The sequence below is a fragment of the Bombus pascuorum genome, chromosome 11 (genome assembly GCF_905332965.1).
Source record: "Bombus pascuorum chromosome 11, iyBomPasc1.1, whole genome shotgun sequence".
NCBI classification, from domain to species: Eukaryota; Metazoa; Arthropoda; class Insecta; order Hymenoptera; family Apidae; genus Bombus; species Bombus pascuorum.
In genome coordinates this window covers 11,348,087-11,365,683 of record NC_083498.1, presented here as the reverse complement: position 1 = coordinate 11,365,683, position 17,597 = coordinate 11,348,087, and the positions used below count along the sequence as shown (strand labels likewise).

At 27.6% G+C, this 17,597-nt stretch overlaps 4 protein-coding genes across 14 annotated transcripts in view; 3 read left to right on the top strand and 1 right to left on the bottom strand.

Moving 5' to 3' along the window:
• The window catches only part of LOC132912217 (peroxiredoxin 2-like), a 361,669-nt gene extending 347,920 nt beyond the window's left edge, over positions 1-13,749 (top strand). Inside the window, exons 1-4 of one of the 3 annotated variants that reach the window (XM_060969455.1) lie at positions 11,191-11,340; positions 12,784-12,934; positions 13,024-13,332; positions 13,419-13,749. In XM_060969455.1, the coding sequence (XP_060825438.1) occupies positions 12,801-12,934; positions 13,024-13,332; positions 13,419-13,563 (588 nt within the window). In that variant the 5' untranslated portion in view covers positions 11,191-11,340; positions 12,784-12,800 and the 3' untranslated portion in view covers positions 13,564-13,749. Of the gene's footprint in view, positions 1-11,190; positions 11,341-12,244; positions 12,315-12,783; positions 12,935-13,023; positions 13,333-13,418 lie in introns of those variants that run through there. The other 2 variants (XM_060969456.1, XM_060969457.1) reach the window with 2 other exon arrangements.
• Positions 557-5,795, top strand: LOC132912204 (vacuolar protein sorting-associated protein 45). Of its 2 annotated transcripts, XM_060969429.1 has the most exons (9): positions 557-643; positions 720-842; positions 2,867-3,065; positions 3,561-3,710; positions 3,888-4,267; positions 4,460-4,732; positions 4,836-5,000; positions 5,081-5,310; positions 5,447-5,795. In XM_060969429.1, the coding sequence occupies exons 2-9, from the start codon at positions 750-752 to the stop codon at positions 5,643-5,645; spliced, it is 1,689 nt and encodes a 562-aa protein (XP_060825412.1). In that variant the 5' UTR covers positions 557-643; positions 720-749; the 3' UTR covers positions 5,646-5,795. The 2 variants fall into 2 exon arrangements, with proteins under 2 accessions (XP_060825412.1, XP_060825411.1); XM_060969428.1 differs by having other exon boundaries at positions 564-842.
• LOC132912211 (metaxin-1) lies at positions 2,473-10,048 on the bottom strand. Of its 8 annotated transcripts, XR_009659161.1 has the most exons (7): positions 9,752-10,047; positions 9,134-9,375; positions 8,877-9,042; positions 8,212-8,589; positions 7,038-8,145; positions 6,795-6,856; positions 5,665-5,901 (listed from the first exon to the last, which is right to left on the bottom strand). XR_009659161.1 is itself a non-coding variant. In XM_060969443.1 (5 exons), exons 1-5 carry the CDS (start codon positions 9,827-9,829, stop codon positions 2,617-2,619), a joined length of 873 nt encoding a protein of 290 aa, XP_060825426.1. In that variant the 5' UTR covers positions 9,830-10,047; the 3' UTR covers positions 2,473-2,616. The 8 variants fall into 8 exon arrangements, 5 of the variants coding, with proteins under 5 accessions (XP_060825426.1, XP_060825424.1, XP_060825429.1 ...); XR_009659159.1 differs by lacking the exons at positions 6,795-6,856; positions 7,038-8,145 and adding an exon at positions 6,070-6,169 and having other exon boundaries at positions 9,752-10,048; XR_009659160.1 differs by lacking the exons at positions 5,665-5,901; positions 6,795-6,856 and having other exon boundaries at positions 6,883-7,217; positions 7,285-8,145.
• Positions 13,750-13,854: 105 nt separating the features above from the next.
• LOC132912208 (putative metabolite transport protein YncC) lies at positions 13,855-17,541 on the top strand. Its single transcript, XM_060969438.1, has 9 exons — positions 13,855-14,757; positions 15,460-15,622; positions 15,748-15,869; positions 15,928-16,166; positions 16,344-16,525; positions 16,607-16,851; positions 16,931-17,090; positions 17,190-17,305; positions 17,363-17,541. Exons 1-9 carry the CDS (start codon positions 14,637-14,639, stop codon positions 17,419-17,421), a joined length of 1,407 nt encoding a protein of 468 aa, XP_060825421.1. The 5' UTR covers positions 13,855-14,636; the 3' UTR covers positions 17,422-17,541.
• Positions 17,542-17,597: the final 56 nt, after the last annotated feature.

Below are 17,597 nucleotides of genomic sequence, written 5' to 3'. Positions count from 1 at the left end.
TATATACTTTGTATAGAAGGTAAACTTCGCTTGCTGTTGTTTCTAAGCATATATATGTATATTTTCAAATCTCTAAACTGCAGAATGACATAAAAAAAACCTACCAAAACCAAATTTATTCGTTTAGAATTAAGTCAAAAATTAACTCACAAAGTATATGTTTCTTAATTGCGTAAACATTTTATTTATTTCAAATATCGTAACTTGTATTTTGAAATTTGAGATTTCTTATACCATAGACAAAGCGATACCAAGAGATGGTTAAATAGATATAATTTATATTTTTCTTGCATATTGTGCGTGAAATATCAATTAATACGTTTAAGTTATGATAACTAGAATAATAATAATAATTGCATAAATATTTTAATATTTTTTACATATATAATATATTGACAAACAAGAAATTCAGTTTCTTAGATATTAAAATATTTAGTAATACACAAATGTTTCTGAAAATTACAGAGAAGAAAACTGGTTCTACATTTATTCCCTAGTTACTGTACTTATTCCCTATGTTCCTTCCATTTTTTAATTTTAGTTCCAGTTTCAGTTCCGTACTTCTACTACATATGTCTTATCTTGTCTTCTCAAAGTAAATTTTTGGACCAGTGATAGTAGGTGGTGTTTACATTTGGGAAGTGTGTGCTTTTCATAGTTTATAATGTATACAGATTAAATACATAATTATTATCAAATTTACAAGATGTAATTATTAGTTACAGACAGTTAAACAAAATTAAGATAAAATGAATTTAATTACCGCATTAAAATTTTATATTACTCGTATGACAGAAGAAAGTGGACCTGGCATGAAAGTTCTTTTGATGGATAAACAAACGGTAAATCCAAGATATTTTATAATAAATAATATTTAAAAATTACAAACTGAAATATAATTACATGGAACAACTTGAATTATGAACATTTATAATATATTTATTCATCTTATGTATGCAGATAATAAAATACATTGTATTATTGTTTGTAAAAAATGAAAAATGTAAATTTTTAAAGTTACTACAATTGTATTGAATTCTCTTTCTTTTTTTGTTATACTTATTGAATCTTATAGTATTTTGATTTCTATTAATATTAATTTTAATTGATATATTTTCCTTCTTCGTGGAATTTTTTCTTTATATAAATAATTCAAGAATTCTATAAATAAATTTTATCTACATATAAACAAATCTTGAGCTTCTATGATAGCATTGACCTATATGGACATTTTCATTGACATACTTCTAAGAAATGAAATTTATAGCGATTAGATTATAAGATTTTGATCATTACTTTAAATTTTTATTGAGATAATGTTAGTTAATTATAAAACTGCTATTATGTTAAATATTGTTATGATTTACCTATTTTAATATTTGAGTAAAACATCATGTATTTTCTCTTTTTTTGTCTATAAATTCTTTGCTAATGGTTGAGATCTATATGTGTATATTTGTAGATATGTTGATTTTATATATTTTTATTTATTATAAATTTGTTGAACATCTGCAGTTTATGAATAATATTGATAAATACATAATAATAGTAATAAGAAGAAATATTCTTTTTAATTTTATATAAAATATAACCCATTATGTATATTAAATCAAGGTGGAATATATGGCAAACAATATTACAATTAAAAAACATAGCAACAAATAGTTTTTATTAATAAAATTATGGTATTACAACAAATGTTGTAACGATTGCAACTTATCCCTTCTTTAAATGTTAGATTATTCATGGCTTTTGTTAGAAAAAGTTTATTTATGACATTAATCATGACATTAACATGCATAGAAAATATAGTTAAATAAATTGATTATTTTTATTATCTACATGTTATTTGTATCAAATGATAACTTTGCCTGGAGTGGAATTCCCTTAAATGTATATATCAATATAAATATTAGAAGATTCACATACTTTATATATACTACAATGAATGGATGCTGTAATAAACAACCAACATTCAGCTTAAACAAAATCTAACACAAAGTGCATAATAAAACAGTATTTTATGAGAAGCAGGAATAGACTGACCTAGGCCACTATGATTCTCAGTCCACCATATAAAAAATATGTTAAAGACAGAACATTTGATGTAGAATTTAAACTGGATTTTAATCTTTAATATACTTAAATTACATTATTTATTCATATTCTTGTCTACAAATATTAAATTTGAAGTATACCTTAGCCAAAATATATGCTAGAACTGTGAAATTTTTATTTACAGTACAGTCTACATTCTGTAGTTAGTAGGAGATCTTCAACGTTTGTCTAATCATATAGTTTCCTCTGTATTGTAACTTTACTACTGCATGTAAATATGTTAAAATTTAAATTAACAATGGAAGCTCCAATTTTTTAAAGATTAAAATCCTTGTTTGAATATTGATAAATTTGACTTACTTTCCTCAATTTCAATGACTAGCAAATAATTTGGTTTGAGATATTTTCACTCGCTAATTGTTTCATGTCTTTATTACAAATAATATAATATAATATAATAAAATTCATTGGTCGCTTAAACAGTCACAATTCGGAACCGAGCTTTACTAAATAGTCGGACAGGCGAATTTTCCTGAATTAGTCACCATTATCTGATTTTCACTCGTCCTGTAATAAAAAAGCAGAGAATCAGATCAAGATATAGGAAAAGCATGTGAAATATAGCAAAATGTATACAACAAATAGAAAATATCATTTTAATCCTAAAAAACCTTAACAATCTGATTAAAGCAATCTTACAACGATTTATTAGTAATTAAGTAATTGATGATACCCAAGATAAGCAAGTTACGTAAAAACAAATACATATATAAATTCAAAGGAAAGTTTATAATTTGTATATTTCCAGACAAGTATCGTGAGTTTATTATATAGTCAATCGGAAATATTTCTTAAAGAAGTTTATTTATTCGAAAGGATTGACACAAATGTTCGTAACGAAGGATTAAAGCATTTGAAATGTATAGTTTTCATAAGGCCAACCAAAGAAAATATCGAATACCTCTGCAACGAATTAAGGTGTCCCAAATATGGCACATACTATATTTGTAAGTAATTACAAAAAATTTTGTATCCTTAAAATCAGTATTCCATTATTTTAAAATGTATCAAATTAAAATATACCAAACTTATCAGCAGAATATACACATCAAAGCATATGTATTAGAACAGGAAGTAAAACTATGTACCACAGTATTTATATAGCACTTGTTAAAATTAACATAATGCAAGAATGATTTATTATAGCATTTTTTGATTTTTAGATAGTAAATTTTTTTAATATCTACTGTTCCATGCATGTATTTCTCGTATTATTTGACGATATTTCTCGTATTGTTTTGTGTTCTCACCTTATTTCTCTACAAAGTGCTAATCTGTATATCATACTACTTTAGATGACCTGTAACTAAATATAGATAAATGAAAAGAGAGGAGATTACTCGTTATTATTTCCATAATTCCCAATTATTTTGAAATTGTAAAATGCTAATAATAATTATATCAATCAACTATTAGGCTATAATCGCTATATTGTCATTTAGATTTCAGTAATATTATCGCAAAGGCTGATATCAAACTTCTAGCTGAAAGTGATGAACAAGAAGTAGTAAGAGAAGTTCATGAATATTACGCAGATTATTTAGCTATCAGTCCGCATTTGTTTTCACTTGGAATTAATACATGCTCGCAAGGTACCGAATTTTTTATAACAACTAATTAATTAATTGAGAATCCTTACGTGAAAAAATGATTAAGAAATCTATTATAAAGTTTCGGATAATAAACATTGCACCAAATTGGTGAAATGAAAGCAAAATAAAGAGCGAAAAATGTAAAAAAATAAAATAAAAATAATTTGTTTTTCTAAGGTTTACTATGGAATCCAGTACATTTACACAGAACCGTCCTAGGCTTAATTTCAGTCTTATTATCAATTAAAAGATGCCCTTATATACGTTATCAAAATAGTTCTGAGATGGCAAAGAGATTATCAGAAAAAATACGCGAAGTATTAAGTAAAGAATCGAATTCGTTCGAATTTAGACAGGATTCTAGTCCGATTTTACTAATAGTTGATCGAAGAGACGATCCTGTTACACCCTTATTAAATCAATGGACTTATCAAGCAATGGTTCATGAATTATTAACTATTAACAACAATCGTGTTAATTTATCACATGTGAAGGGTATCTCGAAGGAATTAAAAGAAGTTGTTCTTAGTGCAGAACATGATGAATTTTATGCAAGTGTAAGACTATGTCTATTATCGTTTTATTGATGATTTTATATATGTGTATATAGATACATATAATAGGATTCCTTATGTACGTTCAACGAAAGGTACATTCCGCGTTATATGGGATTCCGCTATATGTATAATAATAATTTTCTAATTGTTATTAGTATAATTTATATTTAAAACAGAAATATTTTTGAATAGAATTTATATCTTAACTTTGGCGAAATTGGCCAAACAATAAAAGAATTGATGGATGAATTTCAAAAGAAAGCTAAGAAACATCAGAAAGTAGAAAGTATAGCCGATATGAAAAATTTCGTAGAAACTTATCCGTTATTTAAAAAGTTATCTGGTACTGTATCGAAGCATGTGACAGTAGTTGGCGAATTATCATCCCTTGTGGAAAAACATCATTTACTGCAAGTATCGGAATTAGAACAGGAACTTAGTTGTCAAAGTGACCATTCTATGCAGGTGTAGTAAATTTAGCAAGTTGTTAATTGTGCTTGCAAATTATTATGCCTTTATAAAGGTTATTTAACAATAAATAATTATACGTTTTTCTTTACTATCAAAGCTACAAAAAATAAGGGAGCTTATTAATAATCAACAAACACGAGAAATCGATGCTGTGAGATTGGTCATGCTTTATGCGCTTCATTATGAGAAATATGCAAGTAATGATATCAATGGTTTATTGAACTTATTAAAAAGCAGAGGTGTTTCGGAAAGATTTCTGAAGGTATATGAAAATGAATAGACTTTTATTAGTGAGTTTGGCATAAGCTTCGAATCTATTGTAATTTCAAAATGATATTGCAGTTAGTATACAACATACTAGAATATAGCGGAATTAATGCAAGGCAAAATAACTTATTTGATCGAGAAGCAGTAGCCAAGATTACTAAAAAGTTATTTAAAGGTTTAAGTGGGGTAGATAATATTTATACTCAACATACGCCATTACTGAATGAAACACTTGAAGATTTAATAAAAGGAAAGTTAAGTTTGCAAACATTTCCGTATCTTGGAAATACAATGATGTCAAAAAGGTAAATTGTATGTGATATATTTTATGGAATTCAAAATAGAAAATTAATTAATAAATTTATAATTAGGAATTTGTGCGTGTGTATGTACGCGCGCACTATTGTGCATATTAATAACTGTGTATTTGTTATTCCACAGGCCACAAGATATCATCGTTTTTATGATCGGAGGAACAACATACGAAGAAAGTTTAACAGTCCATAATTTAAATAAACAAAATCCTGGGATAAAAATTATTTTAGGTGGCACTACTATCCATAATTCTACAAGTTTCTTAGAGGAGATTCAACAAGCTACTTCAGGCATTTTATCGCGATACAAGAACAATAATAATTGAAACACTGTTTGTACATAACTTGGTTTTAACTATTTATTTATATAACTTGGGATCATTTGTAATAGTTACAATCATATTCCACTGGTAACAATATTAAAAACAAATTGTAGTATAAAAAAAAATAGGGAATTATATTAATGTTAAGTAAAACTTGTGTTTCCAATGAAGTAATTTTCCCGATTTCTTCATTTTATTTATCGCAGGTAAAAGCATCTTGAACAGGTACGTTTGCAATTTCATTCTCCTTTACCGGTACCTTTAACATATATAACGTTAACATAACATAAATGTCAATAATTAAAATTACACGTTACAATCTGCTGGAGAGAATATCTCTGATTTTTATTGCATTCAGTTGTATAAGTAATGAAAATGAATCAAAATATTTACATGATTAATTAAAATTCGGTCTTATTTTACATACGTGTAACTTCTTCTTATCTTAAACTCAAATCCATGAATATAGAACTTCTGATATTTTATTCCCTTATATGTTTCAGAGGAATTCTTACCAGCTTCCATTTCTAAAATCATTTTTACGATAAAATACACTTATTTTTACTAAATATTGCATGTCTTAAAATAGTAATTTATTATAATCGTTCAAATAAATAGAATGTAATTTATTTATAGAACTTTACACATGTATGTATTATCTTACTTATAAACAGGAAAAGTGCAAATATCTTACTTGTATCAAATTTTTAAAATTTGTAAGTATAATTAAAATATAGAGTATTATTTGAAAACCTTTTATAAATACATCATAATTTGTTTCTTATATATATATATATATAAATGTTTTTAAAACTGTATTTAATAATTCGTTCGTGGAAGTTTACTGAATCTCAAAAATATTTTAATTAATTTTTAAATTTCAGCAATTAAGAAAGGAAAAACCCAAATGCAATTTTATATTTTCGTCTTATTTTAGTTTATAGAAGCTTCCCTTAAGTTACCTATCAAGCACTTTTCATAAAAAATGTTTCATACGATATACATGTACTTTTTAATTCTATAGATAGTAAATATTGCTTTTGATAATTGGTTCGCTATTAATTTACGTATTTCCATAACATTCATGCATTATTAATACAAATCGGCCAAAATGCGCAAATAATTACAGCAGCAAAGTAAGTACTTACTTACCTTGAGCAACAAAGATGTATCAATACGAAATATCCGTTGGTTAACCGCCTAATAACTTCAGGCTGGGTTTTGAAAGAAACGATACGAATTAAACTTAACAATACGAGTATATTCTAACAAAGAATCAAAACTACAATGTAACTTAAAATAATCTAAGTTACAAGAATTATAAAGCCTCGATTTAGCGATGATTCTTGCTCAATTTTACGTAATGAGTGACGCGGGGTGTTCTTCGGCACTTACTGAATATTCGAATACGATGATTCGTCAGTACGTTTGAAAGGGAATATAACCCGTACATTATAATGCCTGACACAATACAAAGTACGAAATTATTCAAAATGTACGTGAATCCGAACGCAATGTTCTATATTAATTTGAGGAATTGCATGTAGAATTTCAAAACGCCGCTCCTTTTATATCCTAGAATTCCATAATTTTAATTACGAAGTAGACTATGATCTTATACGAACTATTGCGATATATGTACTTGCATATTACGTTGTGAGTCAACCACACGAAGGAGATACGCTAGTCTAAACGTGCATTTTGGCTCCGTGCAGGATGCGTATGTACCGCTATATTATTAAAATAAACATAAGTATATTCCACTTTCATAGCGCATATTCCTCCTAATAATTAATTTCATAGTTTCGCAAATGTAAGTTATACTGTATAAATATATATATTATTGGCCCATTAGATCTGAAAGTCATGTGAAATAGGTGCAGTAATTATTGTAATTATAGTTATCTTCTGACTATCGTTAGCGCTTATTATATTCGACGTCACTGTGTATTATGGTCGGCACTTTCTTATACTTTCGTTTTCAATAATCTAAATGCTGTAGATATATTACTTAATTTATATATGTATATGCATTTATCTTTATTTATCAAAAAGTGGTCCATTAGATGAAATTTAAAACACTGGCTATAAAAAATTATATGATCTTATTTAAAAAAGTGAGTGACTTTTTCATTGAAAAAGCGCTTTCTACAATTTTTTATATTCGATCTATTTTTAAGTAATTTTTCTTAAGAAAATTTTTCTGTCAGATTATCGGTAATGTTTAGGAAATCATGATTGTCATTATGACAAATACCACATGTATGTCATCCCTATAACTAAACCTTAGCTATACATAATTAGTGTAAATATTATGATCACGATTTAGAAGTAAATACTAATCTTTGCTTGAAGAAATGTATACAAAAAAAAATAAGTAGCGTAAAATTTCGTCAGAAATAAAAATTGTTTATGAATTATAATTCATTAATGATCTACGACAATACGGAAACTACACATACTTACTGTATTATGCAAACCATTACCGCTAAAACACAAATATCTACTATATTTGTAAAGAAATTATTGCTATCTATGTTATTCACTGTATTGCGTCAAAAGTATTTACCTCTAATATTCCAGTTGAGAATGCGTAAGTTGCCATCACCAAAGTAGCAAAAAATCCAGCAAAGAACTGATTTCGTCTCTTGTTAGGAAATTCATTTTGTGCATATTTTTTTATACTTTGAGCACTTTCTTTGGTTTTATATTCGCAACATTCGTTCGAAAAGTATCTTTCCGATATGCGGGACGTGTACGACATTAGGTTTGTGCAGGCTTTTAAATGATTTTGTAATGCTGGATTTGGTAAAGGAGCTTTGAGCAATGGTGCTAAGTAAGAATATACAATAGCATCCAATAGAGTAGGTTCTTCACCCAGAAAATATACTGAATCCCCAAGACTTGTGGATAGCAGTGTCAAACATTTCTGTGCTTCAGAATAAACCTATTACATATATAATATCAGAATCATATATAAGATGAAAAATCCTGTACTTTAAGTAATTAACAAAGATATATACAGTTGACAAAATTGATTTTATGCGATAACTTAATATTTATCACTATAAATATTAAGAGTAGTAAAGAATAACTACCACAAATATGCAGATTTATATTAAAATATTGTATGTATATATAAGTATATTAAATTCACTTATTAAATTTTAATATTAAGAGTGAAATGTTAGTATTATCATTTGTGAAATCAGTCTACTTAATTTATCTAACTACCTTATTTTCTATGATGCTTATATTATCTTCTACAGGATACAAAGTTTCAAATATAGCCCGAGCTTGTCGTTCAAATTTTCCTGGATAGTAAAAATTTAATGGAAAGGGCAGTGTTTTACAATACCACGGTCTTATTAATTCATTCACATTTTTCTCATCTATCCACCTGAAGGTAATAATATTTCGTTGTTAATTAATACAATTCAGTTGTATTTTATTTCACATGCTCTTGCCTTGTAGTAAGAGAATGTACATACCAAATGAACTGCAATGCTGGGAATAATTTTTCTTTCAACATTGTATCATAAGCCATAATTTTTGCACATTCTTTTCGACTTAAATTCTGTTCTGTATTATAATTCTTTCCTCTAAAATATTCTATTATATCCTTGGTTTCATTAAATGTACCATCATTAGTTTTTAGTATAGGTAAGTTGCCATTAAATGGATTATTAGTTGCATTAATTTTCAAAGGTATATCATTAAATTTGGCATAAACCTAAAACGACAAGAAATATGGTACCGATCAACATATAGAAATCCATGACTGATAAATGATAATAAGAAAAAATTATTAAAAAACTAAAGTAAGTTCAAATTATCTTATTAAACCATTGTGGCTTTTGTTATGAGCAGCCGGCGAGAAGTATTTTATAGAATATGATCGTAAATGTGTTAACAAGCACGAAGACCGAATGCTCAATACATATTTATAAACAATACTCAAATAATGAAAAATTAAGTATCATACATATTGTTTATTAAAATACTGAAATTACCATCCATCTTGTTTACAAGATGTAAGAGTAATTAAAATATTCCATAACGTTTTCTGACAATGAGAATATATTATAACCTATACACAAATTACATACCAAAACCTGCAAACATTCCGTGTCAACTGAAGGTAAACCCCAATCACCTTTCCAAATAGTTAATTCAAACGTGTCCATTGTCAAAAAATAAAAAAAATTAATCACTTATTCCATAAATTAAAGTACACTATAATCACACGTGCTTCTTCTCACTATACAGTAAACAAAGATTTTTGTCGTTATCGAACCAGATATAAGATTTGGTATGCTTCTCAGAAAATAATCAATGAATTAATTTTAAATCAACAAAAGAAGATTAACTCAAATTTACTTATTTATTTGTACGAATATTTATATATATACACATTATATATATTGTTACATATATAGATTAATATAATATAATAACAATTACTGTAATAAATATAATACTTAATAATTATTATATATACATATGTTACTAATTTATGAAATGAAAATTAAATTTTCATTGAAAGACATCTATAGGTATTTCTGTTACAAAGAAACAGTGTAATAATGAGCGGTTTGGGTAGTATCTCCGATTTTTTCAAACTTTAATATATCAACAAGGGAATTATTGCTATTTAAATGAGCAAAATATTACAAAAAAGTATCTTAAACAATTATAAGTATTCTTAATCTTACTTTACAACTAAACCTAAACCTAATTCCAATCTAACAAAAATCCTAGAAAATTTCGCTATTTTTATTTTGTGATTCATTTTGAAATATGTCGATACATTTCATAGATTTTGAAATATGTCATAAAGCTCAACACTTTCAATGACTTTTATCTATACATATAACCGCCGCTCGACCTTGGTTTTCAAACTGGATTGGATTAATACTAGTATTAAGTCGGTTACCGTGAAGCGGTTGGACAGCATTTCACTACTTAGTTCCTTTAAAGAATAACTGAATAAATTCGTTGGACCTCAGTTAGGTAAAGCAGCGGAATGCTGGCCAACCGCCACACAACGGCCGAATTAAGACGACTATTCACCCGACCCAGTTTGAATGATTGAGAAATGGTTTACGTTAGCGTTAGATTTAACTCTAGTAAGCAAACTACGAAATAAAAATGATGAAATTTTCTGGGGTTTTTCTACATTGCGGATAGGTTAGGTTTAGTTCTAAAATACAATTAAAAGTAATCATAATTGTTTTACGTAACTCTTTTTTATGATATCTTGCTTATTCAAGCAGCTTTCTTAATATATTTAAGTTTAAACAAAATCGTAGGTATTGAACAAATTGCTCACTATTATATTAGTAAATCAGTTAGTAATATTAGTCGCTGATCACTTCTAATATTTATTTCTAAATAATAAGAAATGTACATTTGTTGAAATTAACAATGAAATTAGAGCTTATATTCTTTTTGTTTGCAAGTATTATATATAAATAATATTTAATAATACCTATTAAAAAAGAAGACTGATATTTCTTTAAAGAATAAACCGCACCGGCATGAGAACTTAGATGGCGGTATGTACATACTACAGATGGCGCATGTAGTCTTCTTCGATTGCGGTTGCAAATATTACTACGTATATTCTACTGGAACCAATTACCATTCACATACTTCTTGTGAGAGAGTTCACTTGATTTTACGTATAAAATACGAAGTAAGTAGACTTTTATTACAAAGCGAAAAATTATAATTGTATGCAATTGTTATTCTAGGGTAGTATTTATATTTAATTCATTTTGGAATATTTTCAATCGTTATTCAGTTGTTTTTATAAATACTTTAACAATATTTGTAAGCGTAAATTTAATAATTGTTAAATATTATAAATATTTATAGATAAGCATTAAGGATAAGAATTATATTTTATTATTCCATTAAACTTAGATTGAAATGGTTTGTATTTGACTTCTTTTTGCAAAGATCTATATATTCTGTTCCTTCCTTCGGAAGGTTCTCGATGGTTCAAAATCATACAAAAAAGATACTGTAGTAAGCCTTGAATATCGACGTTACTACTAGAAATCAATTCATTAGTTTCACAGGTAGTATTTAATTGTATTATATGAAATATGTGCTACAATATGTATTTCGAAAGGTCGATGATTGTGTGGTACTTGCATAAAAATGTTATACTTGCAAAATAAATCTATAATCTTTTACGTTTAAATCTGGACAGTCAGCATAATTGAAATAAAGTTTTCTTTCGAATGTAAATATCTAATATAGACTATTTTACATAATTGTGCCAATTTTTAACATTTTATAAAACACCTTAATTATATGTTTATATTTTTTATAATTTGAAATGCTTGACCTTACCGGTCTATTATTTCATCAGTTCTAGAAGATTCATTGCTTTTAATAATCAATCATGTTATTCATCTACTATTATTCAGCTAATTTTCAAATACATTAATTAGTAATAACTTTTGATATTTCATTTTCTAAAATCATTTATATATTAATTTCATAAAAAATGTGAAATATTACGAAATATATTTTTTTCTTATTTTTAAACAAATTTATACGTAATATTTAGATAACAAAGAAGGGAATTCGAATTTATGTAATAGCGATAAGCCGAAGGTTAAAGATATAACGGAAAAAATTCGTTACTCTTCTTTATAGGTAAGATAAATTCGACTATAATAACGTTATAAAATTTGAGACATACGATAAAATGATCTTTAATTAAAAATATTATATTATATATATTATAAATTCTTATTTATATAACTTTACTATAAGTAAATAATTGCATCATATTGTTCATACAAGTATATAAATTTGTTACACTTGTTTTGTTAGATTGTGTTGTTTTGTAGATTGTGTTAAAATATATTAATATTATTTTAAATCAAATGACTTGGCTATGGATTTTGTATACTTAAAGGTTTAAAATACAAATATTTACAACTTTATGAATATCTACATTTTTCATATATTTCATATAAAGAAATAATTGTTATATATAATTTGTTTATAACAAGCCACTATACAGAAAAACTTTCTTTTTTTTACAAGCTCAACAAAGTTCTACAATTTGCTCCATAAAGTAATTTCAATATTATTGATAGAAATCTTCTTTTTGTCGCAGTAATACAAAACATAATCATGCCAGTCCCAGCACTTCAGAAACCTGCTCCTGCTTTCCATGGTACTGCAGTTGTAAAGGGAGAATTTAAAGAAATTTCCCTTTCTGACTACAAAGGGAAATATGTTGTACTGTTCTTCTATCCATTGGACTTGTAAATATATCATTTTATAATTTTTATATTTGGCATTATATGTATAGTTTAACATGTCATATACTGATACGTGATCACTTGCTTTGCAGTACATTTGTTTGCCCAACTGAAATCATTGCCTTTTCTGATCGTGCCGAAGAATTTGAGAAAATTGGTTGTAAACTCATTGCTGCATCTACTGATTCTCACTTCAGTCACTTGGCATGGGTAAATACACCACGTAAACAGGGTGGTCTTGGTGAAATGAACATTCCCCTTCTTGCTGACAAAAGCACTAAAATTGCACGCGATTATGGCGTGCTTGATGAAGAAAGCGGAATTCCATTCCGTGGTCTCTTTATCATAGATGACAAACAAAAGCTACGTCAAGTTACTATTAATGATTTACCAGTTGGCAGGTAAAATAGATGTGATAAAATAATGTTTTTATATATAACATATAGTTTGTAATGCTGTTCTACATAACAAATTCATATATTTGTAGATCTGTTGATGAGACTCTGCGTTTAGTTCAAGCATTCCAGTATACTGATAAACATGGAGAAGTATGTCCTGCTGGTTGGAAACCAGGAAAGAAGACTATGAAGCCTGATGTGGCTGCTTCTAAGGAATACTTCAAGGATACATAAATGCATCAATTAAAAAGATTCCTACATCTTATTAAAGCTGTCATTTGTGTATAATACTTTATCCGTACTAAAACCCAGTATATTATTTTGTAATGAATAGGATGTTATTTAAATATCAATGCTAATTATATTTTCAATATGAACTATTTTCATTCCCTATAATAAATGTATTTCATATATTGTGTACTTAAATTATTTATTTAGTATTCTCCATTATTTTTGTTTAATGTTTCTATGTGTATAATTGTGTGTCTTCAAAGTGAAGATTGTTATTTTCAATTATTAAATAGTTTTTGTTAGCAACTTAATTTTGAAAGTATGAATTTGAAATTACTGAATTGATGTTATTACGGTAAGATGATAAATGTATGTCTCAATAACTTCTCAGTGTAGCAAATGGAATTCTGTAAATCAGTATCTACCAAATTCTATAATATATGATGACTAATAACTGTGAAAAGGTTATAGCTAAAGCAGGTTAAGAAATTTAAATAATTCATTTATTTACTATGTTAAAAACTGATCAATACATAATTTACGAAATATGTTCTTGATGGAGCACTGAATAGAAATATTTCACTTTTTCATATCATATTTTTCAGACTATTAAGATGTTTTTGATGTAAATGTATTTAGTATTATATCATAGCCTACAAAATAACGAATTCAATAATAACGTTTTGAAATTATTATTAATCTTAAAATATAGAGAGAATGTATCAAGAATAACTATAATTTATTTGTATTTGTACAATACTTTCTATTATGATGGTACAATATTTTTTGAAATTAGACTACTTCAACATTTCTTTATTATAAGTTATTGAATTCTTTTTATCGGCTGCAACGTAACACTAGAAAATGAGAAACGTAAAATTAGAAAATGATTCATTAGAATGGTTAGGAAATTCAAGGCTAGCTTAATAACTCAAGGCACAGAAAAAAAGAGAAATCTTTTTATTCAACAACCAATATGGAATAAAACATTAAAACATTATAACTATATTCATAAAATTTGATATTTAATTACAGGATGTGGGCTTTGTCATTGCTTTATTGTTGGATTATGTGGTATGTGTGCATTTGCAGAAGCTTGCGTTCTTCCAATTATTTTAGTTATAATTCCATTTATGGCATGTGATTTAAGCCTAAATACAAGCCAAGTGACTACTGTGTATGCTATGTTAACTTTAGGTACATATACATACATATATGTATAAAATTTTACGTATGTAAATACAAGTAAATCAAAATTATATACAATTGAATAAGGTGAAATATGATTCCAACGCTATTTAGTACCTCTACTACCATAAAAACAAAGATAAAGAAATCTCATAAGTTAGGCAAGATAGAAAAAGAGATTATGAAACAATGATAAAAAAAAGCATATTGCTTATTAGATAGGATTTATCGGTGTTGAGAAATAACGAAGAAATCTTGAATAAGTGATCATGAAAGGGGTTCTTCCTTACTATTTTTTTTAACAATATTAGTAACTAAATGACGTCACAGGTCAATTATATGTAAATATAAATTACAATAATAGTATAACCAGAGTTGTACCAACTAACCAAATTTCTCGTCTGGTATAACTAATTCAGTAAGGTCATCAAGCGAAGTTCTCTTGCCATTACTTTAACAATAAACGGAAAATAATCTGATCACATATCAGGCAATTACTGGTTACATAAACCCTGTAGTCTCCTTGGTAGAATGAAAAATAACTGGTTAGCAGAGACCGTTTTAAAACCTCATTGATCCTAATTCAACGATGTTATAAATTTTTTTACTTTGTGTCTTTACATTTCCAAATAAAATATATTTAAAATAAATGATAAAATATTTTATATTTAGATAATTTATAATATTTTATGAAAATAAGATTGTGTATAGGAATGGCTGTAGGAGCATTTGTATTCGGAATAATAATCGATGCAAGTGGACGTAAAGGATCGATTCCCGCCACTATGATCGCTGTGTTTTGCGCCAGTATCAGTTTATCCTTTGCGCAAACTACTTTCTTGATATACCTTTCAATATTTGTACTTGGACTGGGGTAAGTCCAATTACTATCTATGAAATCACATATGTAATTGTCATGCATAATAAATTAAGTATGTATACACGTAAAGCTAAATATATCTGCTCGTTACATATGTATAACAATGTATATTTTTTTAGATTAGCTGGTAATAACGTGGTTTTAAGAGTATATGTAATCGAATTTTTGCCCATGAAACGAAGAGGCTTCTGTTTAGTTGTTTTGGATGTATTAGGAGTTATTGGTTATGTGTCTGCTTTAGGTAAAGATTATAAAGGAGTACGAAAGTCTTAAAGTCATTGAACGTTTTTTGAAAATAGGATTGTCATGGCTACTGATGCCTTCGATCGTGCGATTACAAAATAAAAAATTTCGACCAAATTCTTGGCGAGTCCTTATAGGATTAGGAGGTATACCGAATTTGATCATGGCATGTGCGACTAGTTTATTACCGGCAAGTCCTAGATACTTGCTTTATCGGCGTCGGTACGAAGAAGCGCTAACTGTGTTACGGCAGATCTATGCAATTAATAATTCGAAGCATGCCGATACTTATACAGTACGATTATCTTATATTAAATCATCTCTCTCTTTTTATAAGTGCAGCTTTTTTCAGTGAGTCAAATTTCAGATAACAACATTGAAACATTACAACCATTTCCAAGCTGCAAACCTTTTATATATAATGTCAGCGACTGAAATATATAATATACAGTAATACATTTTATTATTCCAGTTACGTACTTTAGACAATTGTGTTCGACCAGACGAGGAAGATGAAGAAGATACAGGAAATGTGAGTAAAATAGTACGGACATTCTGTATAAAAACACGCAAACGAATCCACAAGATATGCAGCACACCGTTTAAATGTACCACCATATTAGGACTTTGTATCAATCTTTTACAATTTCCAGGGTAACATATCGTTTTCTATTAAACGTAATCGCGTTAAATACGCTCTATCATTTGTTTTGATAATATGATTACGATAACTAGAATCATTTGGGTTGCTCTTTGGAATACGCAATTGTTTCAAGAAACAGAAAACTTTAACAAATCAGCAAAGAAGAATTCTACATGCGTTGTCGATATAGAGAACTTGGCATTAGGATTTTTGCAAAATTGTCAAGAAATAGACACGGATCGTTTTAGAATTCTTTTCTATTTATCTTTGAGCTACATATTAGGAGAAATTTTGTTGCTAATTGGCATCGATGTTATTGGTAGAAAAATATTTCTAGGTAAGCGTATCGTTAGTATACTATTCATTCTAACGTTGCTGTGTTATTAAGGACAAATCTTTTCGATTTTATTTTTTAGTACTTTCAGGATTAGCGGGAACAGCCGCGTGTCTTGGTTTATTATTTACAGTTCATAATATAGTACAAATCGTTCTTTCATTGATCATACTAGCAGCTTACGCGATCGGTCGTACGACAGCTTCGATACTTTTACTGGAAAATTATTTTACCGGCGTAAGGTTAATTATGAAACAGTTTCTGTAATTAGACGCATATTTTTTTGTTAGTAACGTATAGAAAGATATATGAAATTTTTAGTGAATTTAGTATAATTTCAGGGGCACGATTATCGGTTTATCCAGAATGTTTCCATACTTGGTTGGTAGTTTTACTAAACTCTTTCTAAATATACAGTGTCTTACCAGTATCTACATTATGTCAGGAATTTTGTTGAGTAAGTAAACTGGGTGATTAAAAATGTTGAACGAATTTAACGAGTTAATGGTTTCAGGTGCTGCTGTTGCAGGGTCACGAATGCCTGACCTAACCCGATTACCGATGCAAGAATAACTTCTTAATGTTCATATTTTTATAATCTCGATAAATTATAAATAATTCTCTATGGACTATAGTTGTGTTGTAAAAAAACAGAGCAGATCGTTATTCATATTTCGGTAGCAGTCATAAATGTTTCTATAGTACATTATATAGAGAATTAGGCAAATTTCTTTCGTGTATGGTATGGT

Excerpts from the sequence above, each read along its gene's own strand:
- LOC132912204 (XM_060969429.1), top strand. The coding sequence starts at position 750 with ATGAATTTAATTACCGCATTAAAATTTTATATTACTCGTATGACAGAA. Across the intron at positions 3,711-3,887 it reads AATTAATACATGCTCGCAAG|GTTTACTATGGAATCCAGTA; the intron begins GTACCGAATTTT and ends TGTTTTTCTAAG. Across the intron at positions 5,311-5,446 it reads AATACAATGATGTCAAAAAG|GCCACAAGATATCATCGTTT; the intron begins GTAAATTGTATG and ends GTTATTCCACAG.
- LOC132912211 (XM_060969441.1), bottom strand. The coding sequence starts at position 9,829 with ATGGACACGTTTGAATTAACTATTTGGAAAGGTGATTGGGGTTTACCT. Across the intron at positions 9,043-9,133 it reads CCAGCATTGCAGTTCATTTG|GTGGATAGATGAGAAAAATG; the intron begins GTATGTACATTC and ends TATTACCTTCAG. Across the intron at positions 8,590-8,876 it reads TAAGCATCATAGAAAATAAG|GTTTATTCTGAAGCACAGAA; the intron begins GTAGTTAGATAA and ends TATATGTAATAG.
- LOC132912208 (XM_060969438.1), top strand. The coding sequence starts at position 14,637 with ATGTGTGCATTTGCAGAAGCTTGCGTTCTTCCAATTATTTTAGTTATA. Across the intron at positions 15,623-15,747 it reads ATATTTGTACTTGGACTGGG|ATTAGCTGGTAATAACGTGG; the intron begins GTAAGTCCAATT and ends ATATTTTTTTAG. Across the intron at positions 16,167-16,343 it reads AGCATGCCGATACTTATACA|TTACGTACTTTAGACAATTG; the intron begins GTACGATTATCT and ends TTATTATTCCAG.